General features: G+C 47.5%; 1 protein-coding gene across 3 annotated transcripts in view; it reads right to left on the minus strand.

Annotated features, from left to right (window-relative positions):
* The window catches only part of ro60 (Ro60, Y RNA binding protein), a 72,413-nt gene that overhangs the window by 17,601 nt on the left and 40,868 nt on the right, over positions 1–13,944 (minus strand). For all 3 annotated transcript variants that reach the window (XM_072511487.1, XM_072511486.1, XM_072511488.1), the window contains 3 exons: positions 8,253–8,399; positions 6,319–6,456; positions 6,112–6,231 (listed from right to left, as the gene is read on the minus strand). In XM_072511487.1, coding sequence (XP_072367588.1) covers positions 6,112–6,231; positions 6,319–6,456; positions 8,253–8,399 — 405 coding nt within the window. The remainder of the gene's footprint in view (positions 1–6,111; positions 6,232–6,318; positions 6,457–8,252; positions 8,400–13,944) is intronic.

Genomic DNA, 13,944 nt, shown 5'->3' on the forward strand with positions numbered 1-13,944 from the left:
TGAAGTCTCCCAAAGATGTTTCGCTGTCCCCCCCATCTATTTCTCATTAACTTGGTCCATCGGCGACATCATCCAAGAGCACAACATTAGTTTTCATATGTACGCTGACAATGCCCAGCTCTGCCTCACGATCACCCCTCTCAACTCCGCCAAGCTCTTTGATTTGCTCCGCTGCCCGTTTGACAAAGTCCTGGATGAGCAGAAATTTCCTCCAGCACGGACGTCACCAACTCCATTTTCCATCCCCAGATTCCATCCTTACCCCTGGTCACCATCAGAGGATGAACTTTGGCATCCCTCTCTGCCTTTCCATCATCCTTTGAGGCTCTTCTTAAAACTCATTTCCCTGTCCTTCCCTTTTGTGACTCAATGCTAATACTCGTTTGATTTTTTTTTCTATAAAATGTTTTTTATTGGGTTTTTGAACATAGTATATTTACAGTTATGTACACAGAATGAAGTAGATTTTAAAAAACTGGTAGGATATTGTACACCAGCTCAAAAACAGCAACTCTGTACAGTTAGCAATATTACATTTAACAAATAAATAGACACATGTTGGTGTGATGGGACTTGGGAGGTTTCTATACACATTTGGATGAGGGAGAAACAATTACTGTAGTAATACTTGTTTGATAATGCTCCTGTGAAGTATCTTGGGTTCTGAAGGCACCATATAGATCCAAGTTACTTTTGTACTTTCAATAGTATCCAACATTTTAAATCAGCTTGGGTGCAATAGTGAGGAAATGGGTAAAACTTAATTCCAGCTAGGTGCTACTGCATGCTTCCTGGGAAGCAACTGGTAGATTATCAATAAATGGTTCCAGTTAATCACTTCAACTCTCTAGATTTAACAGATTGAACCAATGGGCTTCTCAACAAAGGGAAAGCAATGATTTAACAAGGCCAACTTTCAAGTGCCACCTGGTGGTTGGTTATATAACAGCAGAAGCTTGAGAAAGACAACAGGCGTGATTCTCCACTCCCACGCCGGTTGGGAGAATCGCCTGGGCCGCCAAAATTTCCGGGGACGCCGGTCCAACGCCCTCCCGTGATTCTCCCAAGCGGCGGGAACGGCCCGGTCGAGTTTCGCAGGCCGCAGGCCGGAGAATTGCCAGAGACACCCAAAATGGCGATTCTCCGGCACCCCCGCTATTCTGAGGCCCGGATGGGCCGAGCGGCCATGCCAAAATGGCGGGTTCCCCCCGGCGCCGTCCAAACCTGGTCGCTGAAGTCGTGGGCCGTGCGTGAACGCTGGGGGGGGGCGGCCTGTGGGGGTCCGAGGGGGGAACCTGCACCGGGCTTCACCTGGAATGTGGGGTGGCCCGCGATCGGTGCCCACCGATCGTCGGGCCGTCCTCTCTGAAGGAGGACCTCCTTCCTTCCGCGGCCCCGCAAGATCCGTCCCCCATCTTCTTGCGGGGCGGATTTGGACAGGACGGCAACCACGCATGCGCAGATTGGCGCCGGCCAACCCGCGCATGCGCGGCTGACGTCCGTTATGCAGCGCCGGCCGCGTCATCTATGCGGCGCCGCTTTTACGCGGGCGACAAGGCCTGGTAGATGACGCGGCCCCGATACTGGTCCATTGTCAGGGCCTGAATCGGTCGGGACCAGGGCCGTTCCGCGCCGTCGTGAACCTTGACGGCGTTCACGACGGCGCGGCCACTTCGGCGTGGTAGTGGAGAATCGCGCCCAACATTCCTTGCTAAGCCCACCCATTTACTGGTTTAGAGGAAAATAGAAAACAAACGTAAAAGCAAAAGAAAAATGGAACGAGTATTTTCTGTTCAAGAGGTAACTATCAAACAATGGATTAATTTGGAAACCTTGCAGATACCATTATCTGTTATGCCAGTTGAAATTTTTTACATGATACAACAAAAAATTGTTGTTTAAAAAAAAAAAAAATTTTTTTATTAAAGGTTTTCATAAAATATCAATAACAAAATGAGAAAGAAAAAAGAACCCAACAGGGTTAAGTACAAAACACAATCTAAAAAAGCAACCCCCCAAACCCCTCCCTCATAAATAATAAATTAACATGAACATCTCGACTTAACACAACAGGTGTATACACCCCCTCAGACCCTCCAGTGTAAATAACATAAACAAAAATAAAGTAAACCCCCCACCCCCCCCGGACTGCTGCTGCCATTGACCAATGTCTATCGTTCTGCCAGAAAGTCTAAGAACGGTTGCCACCGCCTAAAGAACCCTTGTACCGACCCTCTCAAGGCGAATTTCACCCTCTCCAATTTGATGAACCCTGCCATATCGCTGATCCAGGATTCCACGCTTGGGGGCCTCGCATCTTTCCACTGAAGGAGAATCCTTTGCCAGGCTACCAGGGACGCAAAGGCCAGAATTCCGGCCTCTTTCGCCTCCTGCACTCCCGGCTCCTCTGCCACCCCAAATATTGCGAGCCCCCAGCCCGGTCTGACCCTGGATTCTACCACCCTCGACACCGTCCTCGCTACGCCCTTCCAAAATTCCTCCAGCGCTGGGCATGCCCAGAACATATGGGTGTGATTTGCTGGGCTCCCAGAGCACCTAACACACCTGTCCTCACCCCCAAATAACCGGCTCATCCTTGTCCCGGTCATGTGTACCCTGTGCAGCACCTTAAACTGTATGAGGCCGAGCCTCACGCACGAAGAGGAAGAATTCACCCTCCCTAGGGCATCTGCCCATGTCCCCTCTTCGATCTCCTCTCCCAACTCCTCCTCCCACTTACCTTTCAACTCCACCACCGAGGCCTCCTCCTCCTGCATCACCTGGTAAGTTTCCGAGATCTTCCCCCCCCCCCCCCCCCCCCCCCCCCCCCCCGAGAGCACCCTGTCCTGTACTGTGTGTGGCAGTAGCCGCGGGAATTCCACCACCTGCCGTCTGGCAAACGCCCTTATCTGTAAGTACCTGAAGGTGTTCCCCGGGGGGAGCCCGTACTTCTCCTCCAGCTCACCCAAGCTCGTGAACTTCCCGTCCACAAACAGGTCCTCCAACTTTTGTATCCCTGCCCTGTGCCACCCCGAAAACCCTCCACCTGTTCTTCCTGGGGCAAACCGGTGGTTCCCCCGTAATGGGGTCCATGCCAAGGCCCCAACCTCCCCCCTATGCTGCCTCCACTGCCCCCAAATTTTGAGGGCCGCCACCACCACCGGGCTCGTGGTATACCTCCTTGGAGGGAGCGGCAGCGGCGCAGTTGCCAGCGCCCCCAGATTCGTACCCACACAGGACGCAGTCTCCAGCACTTCCATGCAGCCCCCTCCCCTTCCATCACCCACTTGCGCACCATCATCGCATTGGCGGCCCACAGAGGTTGGACAGCGCCAGTCCCCCCCTATCTCTACTCCGCTCCAGGAACACCCTTCTCACCCTCTGAGTCCCTCGCGCCCACACAAACCCCATTATACTCCTGTTAACCCGCCTGAAAAAAGCCTTCGGGATAAACACGGGGAGGCACTGGAACAGGAACAAAAACCTTGGGAGCACCGTCATTTTGATTGACTGCACCCTACCCGCCAAGGACAGCGGCAACGCGTCCCACCTCTTGAACTCCTCCTCCATTTGCTCCACCAGCCTTGTAAAGTTAAGCCTATGCAGGGCCCCCCAGCTCCTGGCCACCTGGACCCCCAAATATCTGAAGCTCCTCTCCGCCCTTTTTAGTGGGAGCTCACCAATCCCCCTTTCCTGGTCCCCGAGCTGAACTACGAACAGCTCGCTCTTCCCCATATTGAGCTTGTACGCCGAAAAGTCCCCAAATTCCCCAAGGATCCTCATTACCTCTGGCAGTCCTCCCACCGGGTCCGCCACATACAGCAGCAGGTCGTCCGCATAAAGCGACACCCTATGCTCCTCCCCACCCCGCACCAACCCCCTCCAGTTCTTCGACTCAGTGCCATAGCCAGGGGTTCAATCGCCAGTGCGAAGAGCAGGGGGTGACAGGGGCCTCGTCCCTCGGTGCAACCTAAAGTACTCGGACCTCCTCCTATTTGTGGCCACACTCGCCATCGGGACCTCATACAACAGCCTAACCCACCTAACAAACCCCTCCCCAAACCTGAACCTCTTCAGCAGCTCCCACGGGTACCCCCACTCTACCCCATCGAAGGCTTTCTCAGCGTCCATCACCACCACTATCTCCGCCTCCGCCTCCCCCGCCGGCATTTTGATAACGTTCAAAAGCCTCCGCACATTCGTGTTCAACTGTCTCCCCTTCACAAACCCCGTCTGGTCTTCATGTATGATCTGCGGCACACAATCCTCAATCCTCGTGGGTAAGACTTTCGCCAGCACCTTGGCATCTACATTTAGCAAGGAAATCGGTCTGTAAGACCCACATTGCAGGGGATCCTTGTCCCGCTTCAGGGTCAAGGAGATCAGTGCCCGGGACATCGTCAGGGGTAAAGCCCCCCCCCCCTCCCTTGCCTCATTAAAGTTCCTAACTAACAGCGGGCCCAACAGGTCCATATATTTTTTATAGAACTCGACCGGGAAACCGTCCGGCCCCGGTGCCTTCCCCGCCTGCATGCTTCCTATCCCTTTGATCAGCTCCTCCAGCCCAATCGGGGCCCCCAGTCCCGCCACCAGTCCCTCTTCCACCTTTGGAAACCTCAATTGGTCCAGGAAACGGCCCATCCCTCCCTCCTCCCGTGGGGGCTCGGATCGGTACATTTCCTCGTAGAAGTCCCTGAAGACCCCATTGATGCCAACCCTACTCCGCACCACGCTCCCTCCCCTGTCCTTAACTCCCCCGATCTCCCTAGCTGCGTCCTGCTTCCGAAGCTGATGCACCAGCTTGCCTTTTCCCCATACTCATAGACCGCCCCCTGGGCCTTCCTCCACTGCACCTCCACCTTCCTGGTGGTCACCAGGTCAAATTCGGCCTGGAGGCTGCGCCTCTTCCTCAACAATCCTTCCTCAGGCTCTTCCGCATACCTCCTGTCTACCCTCACCATCTCCCCCACCAGCCTCTCCCTCTCCCCCCGCTCCCTCCGCTCCTTATGGGCCCTAATGGAGATCAGCTCTCCTCTCACCACCCATACAGTGCCTCCCATACCATCCCCACTCGGATCTCCCCGTTGCCGTTGGTCTCCAAGTACCTCTCTATACTTCCTCGGACCCGCTCACTCACCTCCACGTCCGCCAACAGCCCCACCTCCAAGCGCCACAGCGGGCACTGGTCCCTCTCCTCCCCCATCTCCAAGTCCACCCAATGCAGGGCGTGGTCCGAAATGGCTATTGCCGAATACTCGGTATCCTCTACTCTCGCTATCAGCGCCCTACTCAAAATGAAAAAGTCGATTCGAGAATAAGCCTTATGGATATGTGAGAAGAATGAAAAATCCCTAGCCCCCGGCCTTGCAAATCTCCAAGGGTCCACCCCTCCCATTTGGCCCATAAGTCCCCTCAACACTCTAGCCGCCGCCGGATTCCTACCCGTCCTAGACCTGGAGCGATCCAGTGCCAGATCCAACACCGTGTTAAAGTCTCCCCCCATTATCAGGCCCCCCACTTCCAAGTCTGGGATCCGACCCAACATATGCCGCATAAAACCCGCATCGTCCCAGTTCGGAGCATATACATTGACCGGTACCACCCTCTCTCCCTGCAACTTACCATTATGTACCTACCGCCATTATCTGCCACAATGCTTGACGCCTCGAATGACACCTTCTTTCCCACCAAGATCGCCACCCCTCGATTTTTGGCATCTAGCCCCGAGTGAAACACCTGACCTACCCACCCTTTCCTCAGTCTTACCTGGTCTGCCACCTTCAGGTGTCTCTCCTGGAGCATAACCACATCCGCCTTGAGCCCCTTCAGGTGCGCGAACATGCGGGCCCGCTTAACCGGCCCATTCAGTCCCCTTACATTCCAGGTTATCAGCCGGATCAGAGGGCTACCTGCCCCTCTCCCCCGCCGACTAGCCATGACCCCTCCTTGGCCAGCCACGCGCCCGCACCCCACACTCGGCCCGTTCCCCACAGCGACATACCCCCGTCTCGACCCCACAAAATTGTTGGTTTTAATGCAAATACTATATCAATTTATGCAACAACATGCAAGGGAACTTAAAGCAAGAAGTAGTTTGTGGAAGTGTCATACCATTGCCATAGCTGCAGCAACACTGTAAGCACAAAGTGCTCTACATCCCAGAACCTGGCTGCACATGGAAGAGCTGACATCCAAGGCCAATACAAAGTGTTTCCCAGTTGGTTCTACATTCTGCAACAGAATAAACCAAAATAATTCAATTGATTTACTTTGAACAAAACATAGATATTACAATGTTGTAAAATAATAATGCATTACCTTGAAAGCTTTATAAAATGCCTGATCAAGTGCTACTAAAATTTCTGGATCAGGGGTCCACTTTAGCTTTCCTCTGTTTCCTTTTCCTCCTTTATAAGTTTCTAGAGCGACCAAAATGTGAAATGGATGGATTTGAGCCTGGAGGTCAAACAGTAATGTGTTACTGACACAGCACGATACAATATATTCATGGTACAAAACAATATGTTCATGGTACAAAACAATATATTCATGGTACAAAACAGTCAGCGCATTTTTCCCTTGCCCAATATTACTCCCTCATCGTTCTTCTCCTGTAGGTGGTCACTTATATTTAAGTAAGGTTTCAGAGTAGCTCCCAATATTTCATCCAAATGACCATTGTTTCTATCTGCTCTGAAACAGTGAGCATCACGAAGTTATTTGATTTTCAGGACCATTCTGAGCTCCACCCACACCCGATTCCACATTCATGCAGCACATCAACAATTCTTGAGAATATTAGCTTGGATTTACAGGATGTTAACCCATGAAACCTAGCTCAAGGTGATTATACGAAAAGAGGATCAGGAAGGGGGGGGGCAGGTGGGTCATGCTGAAGCAAGGACAATTTTTTGAAAATTTAAAGTACCCAATTAATTTTTTTTTCCATTTAAGGAGCAATTTAGCGTGGCCAATCCAAATACCCTGCACATCTTTGGGTTGTGGGGATGAGGCACGGGGAGAACGTGCAAATTCCACACGGACAGTGACCCGGGCCAGGATTGAACCCAAGTCCTCAGCGCCATGAGGCAGCAGTGCTAACCACTGTGCCACCATGTCGCCCTGAAGCAAGGACGATCAGTGAATGGTCTTTTTAAGTAACGAACATTGGTATTGGATAGCAGCAGGCAGCAAGAATATTAGCAACTTCTACTGGTCTAGCGAAGATACTTTGAGAATAACCGTAATGCTCTAGTATTGTTCTAACTGAGATTGGCTGGATACACACCAAGCATCAGACACAATCATCATCTACATGGCTTGTTCTGCACCATGCTGGTAATTATGCTGCCAAGCAAACACTTTTAAATTATATTTTTAAAAAATTTACATAACTACTCCATTGAGATAATTTTTGCAAGCACATTTAATGATTTTGAAATTGTGTATAAGGAATTAAACGTGATAAGAGACAAAGAAAAAGTTGAAAAAAATGCCAAGTTTTAAAAATTCTCCAGCAGTAAACAAATTCCAGAGCAATGCCAGAGAATGACAGAGCTTAAGGTTCATCACACCAGTAAAATTACAATTACATTTGGATGCACTAGCCCTAGCTTTTGCTTCCAGATTTGTTGGGCAAAAGTAGTAGCTTGCATAGATTTGAATGCCACACCTACAAGAAAAGTACTGGGGGGTGGGGGGGGGAGGAAAGAGAGAGAGAGAGGAGACAGCTTGTGGAGCAAAATAGAAAATTGGACAGAAACTTCTGAATTGATTTAACAATAAGTGTTTAGATTCCAGAAGTTGCTGTCCATTTGCCTCACCTTTACTCTTAATGCTAAATGACTAGGTAATCTCTTTTAGTTACATTGGTTGGGGGATTGACAGAACTTTGAATAAAGCCATGGAATCTTCATGCCTGCTTGAGAGACCAGATAGAGCCTTAACATGTCAACTGCTCTCTCAATGCTACCAATATTCAGCTGTGATTTTCTTCATTATAAAACGGCTTGTGAGAAACATTACACATCTGCAAGAGTAGATTAAATTCGCTTTAATAGAATATGCAAATCAGCACAAACTGTAAAATAAATGTACACATTTCCACAAGCAAAAAGGCTCATATGTATGTTGTTCATGAGAAAGTTAACTTTGCTCCAATTTGTTTTTCAATAGATACTGGTCATTAACAGGTATGCTGCCTTTACCATCTGCATTTGAAAGAGTACAAATACGTAGGCACAAAACAGTACCTTTTTTAAGACAGTCTCGTGATTCAATCTTTCACACACCATGGTAACCTCTTCACTTCCCGGTTTAAGAATGGAATCTGTAGTCATTTTCCCCAAATTTCTAAGCATTGTAATAACAGGCATATCCTTCAGTAATGCTTTCCACACCTAATAAAATAAAACAAATGTGTTATAACGACAGAAAATGCTGGAAATACTCAGCAAATAGAGTTAATGTTTCAAGTCAGTAAAGGAATACATATCTCCATTGCAGCATTGTATAATTGGCCATTGAGATGCAATACAGCAAATGCAATGATTTAACATTAAAGTATAATATTCAGCGATGTCAGTGGGGGCGGGTAAAAGAGAGATAAGAGGGAGGCAAGGCAAGGGAGGCATTATTCCAGGTGGAGGAGAGAACAGGAGCCAACCCTTACACACTTTTATAAGCATTTATTTACAGAGGTTGTAATTGATAATATGGAAAGATGTGTCATTTGAAACATGGAAGTCTGGCAATATCTGATTTAAGAGAAACATGAGAGAATATAGGGGAAAGATCCCACAAAGGGTTAACAGCAGCTGCAAAGAGCAGGATTATAAAATGCAGATTCCTTCTTCCAAATAGGCGTAACAAACAAACAGGATTTTTGTATGAAGCTAAAAACAATGGCTCACACCTTCATTGAAATTAACCATCTTAGTAAGCATCTGGAAAAGCATGGATGAGGGTTTCAGTTGAGTTAGGTGATAAATGTAAACCTTTCAAGTTATAACCAAGTGGATTTTTAGCATTACGCTAAAAGCAATGATTGACACCTTCATTGAAGTAAAATCAGCAGATAGAAAAGAATGACTAGGGGGTCAAATATATAGGTGTGAAGCTCTGCTGAAATCAGGTAAATTAAAGAAAACTGGAGACAACCTGTCCACAAGAACACAAATTAGACCCAAATCGAAGTCAAAATTATGAGCTGGGGACAAAATTCGATAATAAAACTATAGAAATGACAGGAATCAAAATTCACATCCCTCTTGAAATCAAAGCATTTTGAACATCACAAAGGACACAATGTAATCAGATCTATGGGCTGAGGTCATGCCCAAAAGGAATACTTAGTCGTGTTAGAAAAATTCAGATTAAAGGTACCTTTTACAATCCAAGTGAAATAAATGTTACTTTACAATAAAGTCATAAAAACGTAATAACTGTTTGAAAAATATGTAAACCCTGATAAAGGGGCAGAGAAGCAGAGAGGTAGAGAAGCAGAGAAGGAACAAGAGAAGCAAGAAGTCAGCTTACAGTCAGCTCGGCCATGGGAAAGGGACAAAGCAAAGCAGCCGAGCTAAAACAGCTAATACATCTAAGGAAGACCAGAATTTAAAGAGGAGGCAGAATCAGCTCAGAGTCAGCCAGCAGAGCCAGCTCTCACAGCTCGATACATGGGAAAGATAGAGCACAGCAACCGAGCAGAACAGCGAATACATCTGAGGAAGACCAAAAGAATTTAAAGAAGTTTGATTGACAAGGTGGGCCTGTAGGTCCCTTCAACCAACCAGAAGGATCCAGAGGCAAGATCTTTTTACCTTTCTGTAAAGACAGTGATTGCATCTTTAAAAAAAAAAAATATATATATATATATATATAAAATAATAAAATAACTTAAAAGTTTAACCTGAAACAGTGGTTATTACAAAAGTCTACTTTACTTACTTAGCAATGCGGGACCCAGGATCGATGCTACTAAGTGGTAAGTAGATGAAATCTTCTGTGACGGTATGGGTTATACCGGGGGATAACTTGAAAACATAGTTTGACCTGAATAGCACCCACCGAAGCCTCGGAGTCAGGGAGTGAGAATCCCTGTTCACCATTTAGAATGCTGGCCCTTTTTGGTATAGGGGGACTTCTAAGAATAGTGGTGAGGTTTCAACAACAAGGTACACATTACTAGCATGGACACATTACTAGCATGGACCTCCTCACCCAATAACCACAGTTTCAGTCTGTTCTTATTTATAGGGACACAGGTGAATCCTGAGCTAATGCCTACAACTTGCATAAAATGAAATACAATTAGTGTAAAAGTAACAGATTGACTTAGTGGTTTAAATAAAAATTAGGTTATATTTTACAACCAAAATTTCAAAATGAATTAAATCAGAGACCTCCACATTCGGCAAAAGCATTACATTGAGATACAGTTGCTCCAGGACCGACTGAATAAAAATTAATCTGCACATGCATTTCTTTGCGTAAAGTTGATTGCTCGTGTCCACCCAATTAATGTTAGTAAGTCCTTTCTTTCAAGTATTTGTTTCAAGCTAGCAAGGCATGTAACCTTTTCTCAATCAGACTGTTTGGAGAGTGTACGCGATCTCAAAAAGACTGGTTATTTATATTACATTCAATTAGTCTATAATCTTCTGTATGCCCATTGTGCAGAATATCACTTAAATATTTGACAAATAGAACCCATATCAATGTCTGCACAAGAGGTAGTGTTTTGGAAGCCAAAGTACCTTTAAGAATCCCCTTTATTTTCTTCACTTCCCAAGTTAAAGGACAACATTTGCCATTCTTATCCATCAGAAATATTATGAAACCAGCTGCACTAGAATAGCCATCAGGAAGATTAGCATCAGAAGTATCGATGCTAATGAAGAGCTCCATATTCTTGCCTCAATTTACACATTTATGTCTATCAGAACTGTGAGATCTCCCTTTTGCACTGTTGAAGGTTTGGTTCGTTTTATGATGCAAAAGTCACTTCCCAGTCCACTATCAGTATTTGCACTGCCCTTTCTTGCTTTCCATTGTTTCATCTCATTCTGCTAGTCTATGGATCGCAATTCTTGTCCATAATGCTGAATATTCAATGAATACTTAAGCTTTCTGTTCCACAATTATTGTCATCTTTACATTTAATAGACATTTCTGGTAGGTATACCACCCGAGTGTCCACTCTGGGCCATAGGCCTGGGGCTGTGATAGCTCTGCCAACACTGATATTATCACTGTCCAGCCCTTGATTCTGGAAAGATCCCTTTAGATTGGAAAATAGCAACGGTAATGCTTCTATTTAAGAAAATGAGGGAGACAGAACACAGGAAACTACAGGGTAGTTTGCTTAACCTCTGTCATCGGAAAAATGAGAGGATCGATTGAGGAGGTTATAGCAAGGCACTTAGAAAATCTTAATATAATCAGGTAGAGTCAACATGGTTTGGTGAAAGGGAAATAGTGTTTGACTAATTTATCGGAGTTCTTTGAGGAGGTAACAAGCAACATGGATAAGAGGGAAACCTGTAGTTGTGGTGTACTTGGATTTTCAAAAGGCATTTGATAAGATTTCACATCAAATTTACTACATAAAAGAAGCACTCAATGTAGCGGATAACCTTCCCAGGTTCCTCTTACCCTTCAGATCCATTACGATCTGCATCCCCAAGGCTTTCTTACACACTGTAGAAAAAAATGATGCTGTTTGTGTGACGGGTGACAGAAGAGGGCGACGGGGAGGGAATCCAAGAATTCCCCCAAAACGTCTTGCAAAGAACAACAAGCATGGGGGGCCTAGCCCTCCCAAACCTGCAATACTACCACTGGGCAGCCACAGCGGAACAGAAACTGAATGGGTAAAAATGGAGACAACGTCCTGTTCAGAAATGTCCCTTGTGCCCTGGCCACAGCAACATTCTGATCCCCACCAGTCAAGCACTCTACAAGCCCAGTGGTAGTAGCCACGCTCCCGACATGGGACCAACACTTCGGCCTGACCGGAATGTCACAATCACATGCTCTCGCCAGCCAAAATGGCTGCCACCTTCAAAAGGTGGAGACAGGATGGGGAGACATTGACAGTTAGTGACTTCTCCACAGACAACAGCATGATGACGCTAGAAGAACTGACGAGGGGGAATGGGTTACAACACATGCAAGTCAAAAACTTCCTCCATAGGGAAACAATGGCATACCCACAGGCGCCAGGAAAATCACTACTAGAAGAACTATTAGACGCGGGCAACTTAGGGAGGGGAACTGCAGAGACTTGTACAGGTGACTGTTGGGAAAAGCACGCTCCCCACCAGAGACTAGAGAAAAATAGGAGGAAGAGCTAGGGATTGAAATAGGGTGGGGATTCTAGAGCGAAGCACTGAACAAGGTCAACTCCACCTCCACATGTGCAAGGCTAAGCCTAATGGAGCTGAAAGTGGTATAAAAGCACACTGAACCAGAACCCGAATGAGCAGGTTCTTCCCGGAGGTGGAGGACAAATATGAACTCTGCTAGGGAGGCCCATCCAACCACACCCACATGTTCTGGGCCTTCACCAGACTAGTCGGGTTCTGGACAGCTTTCTTCGAGGCAATGTCCAAGGTTGTAGGGGTGAGGGTGGATTAGTGTCGAAAAGTGGCAGTCTTCGGGGTATCGGACCAGCCAGAACTCTTTATGGGGAGGAGGGGCAATGCCCTAACGTCTGCCGAAGAATCCTGCTTGGATGGCGATCGGCAGCACCACCCAAAGCTGCAAACTGGCTGGCAGACCTTTCGGAATTTCTCCAACTGGAGAAAATCTAATTCACCATCCAGGGATCGGAAGAGGGCTTTCACAAGACGTGGAGGTCATTCTTCAACCTGTTCCAGGAGATGTTTGTAGCCAACAGCCAATAGAGCAAAGGGAAGAGGGGGCCCACAGAGGGACCACAAACATCAACGAAAAGGGAGGGAGGGGAGGGGAGAAAGAGAATAAGGAGGCACATATGTCGATTCCCCCCCCACCTCGGACCGAAAGTTCGTAAAGACAGGAAACCTATCATGACGTAATATCTGTGCTACTATACGACCGTATTATGTGTGCAAATGAAAAGCAATAAAGAAAAACATACTATATAATAAAAAGGGATCAAAAAGATTTGTTTCTTGGGGGTCAGTTTGCAGGATTGAAGCCGGTGGGAGCGAAGTATGGGCTGGAGCAGGGGGAAATGTTTAGATATGTGCAGGTTCGAGATTTTGCCAGGAAGGAGATACAGAGCATCCCGGTGGAGCTTGCCCCCACATTGCTGGAGGTGCTGACGACAGGGGGATTGGAGAAGGGGGTCATGTTGGCTGTTTACAGGGCCATTTTGGAAGAGGAGAAGGCACCACTGGAAGGGATCACAGCAAAGTGGGAGGAAGAGTTGGGAGAGGGTATGGAGGAGGGGTTCAGGTGCGAGGTGCTCCGGAGAGTGAACGCCTCCACCTCGGGCGCGAGGTTGGGGCTGATACAGCTGAAGGTGGTATACAGAGCACACCTCATGAGGACGAGGATGAGCCGGCTCTTTGAGGGGGTAGAAGATGTGTGTGAACATTGCGGGGGAGACCCCGCAATCATATTCATATGTTTTGGTCCTGTCCAAAGCTGGAGGATTACTGGAAGGAGGGTTTTAGGGTAATTGCTAAAGTGGTGCACGGGAAACTGGACCCGGGCCCTCGGGAGGCCATATTCGGGGTGTCGGACCAGCCTGGGTTGGAAATAGGTGCGGAGGCAGATGTTGTAGCCTCCGCCTCGTTGATCGCCCGAAGGCGGATCTGATAGGTTGGACAGCCACCTCTCCACCTGACGAATGTGATATAAAATAGTTACTTTAGAGATATTAGTTACTGTAATATAGAGATAGGCCAGTCTCATTCTGGTGAGTTCACAGACAAAGATTTCAGACTGCATGGC

The sequence above is a fragment of the Scyliorhinus torazame genome, chromosome 7 (assembly GCF_047496885.1).
Source record: "Scyliorhinus torazame isolate Kashiwa2021f chromosome 7, sScyTor2.1, whole genome shotgun sequence".
NCBI lineage: Eukaryota > Metazoa > Chordata > Chondrichthyes > Carcharhiniformes > Scyliorhinidae > Scyliorhinus > Scyliorhinus torazame.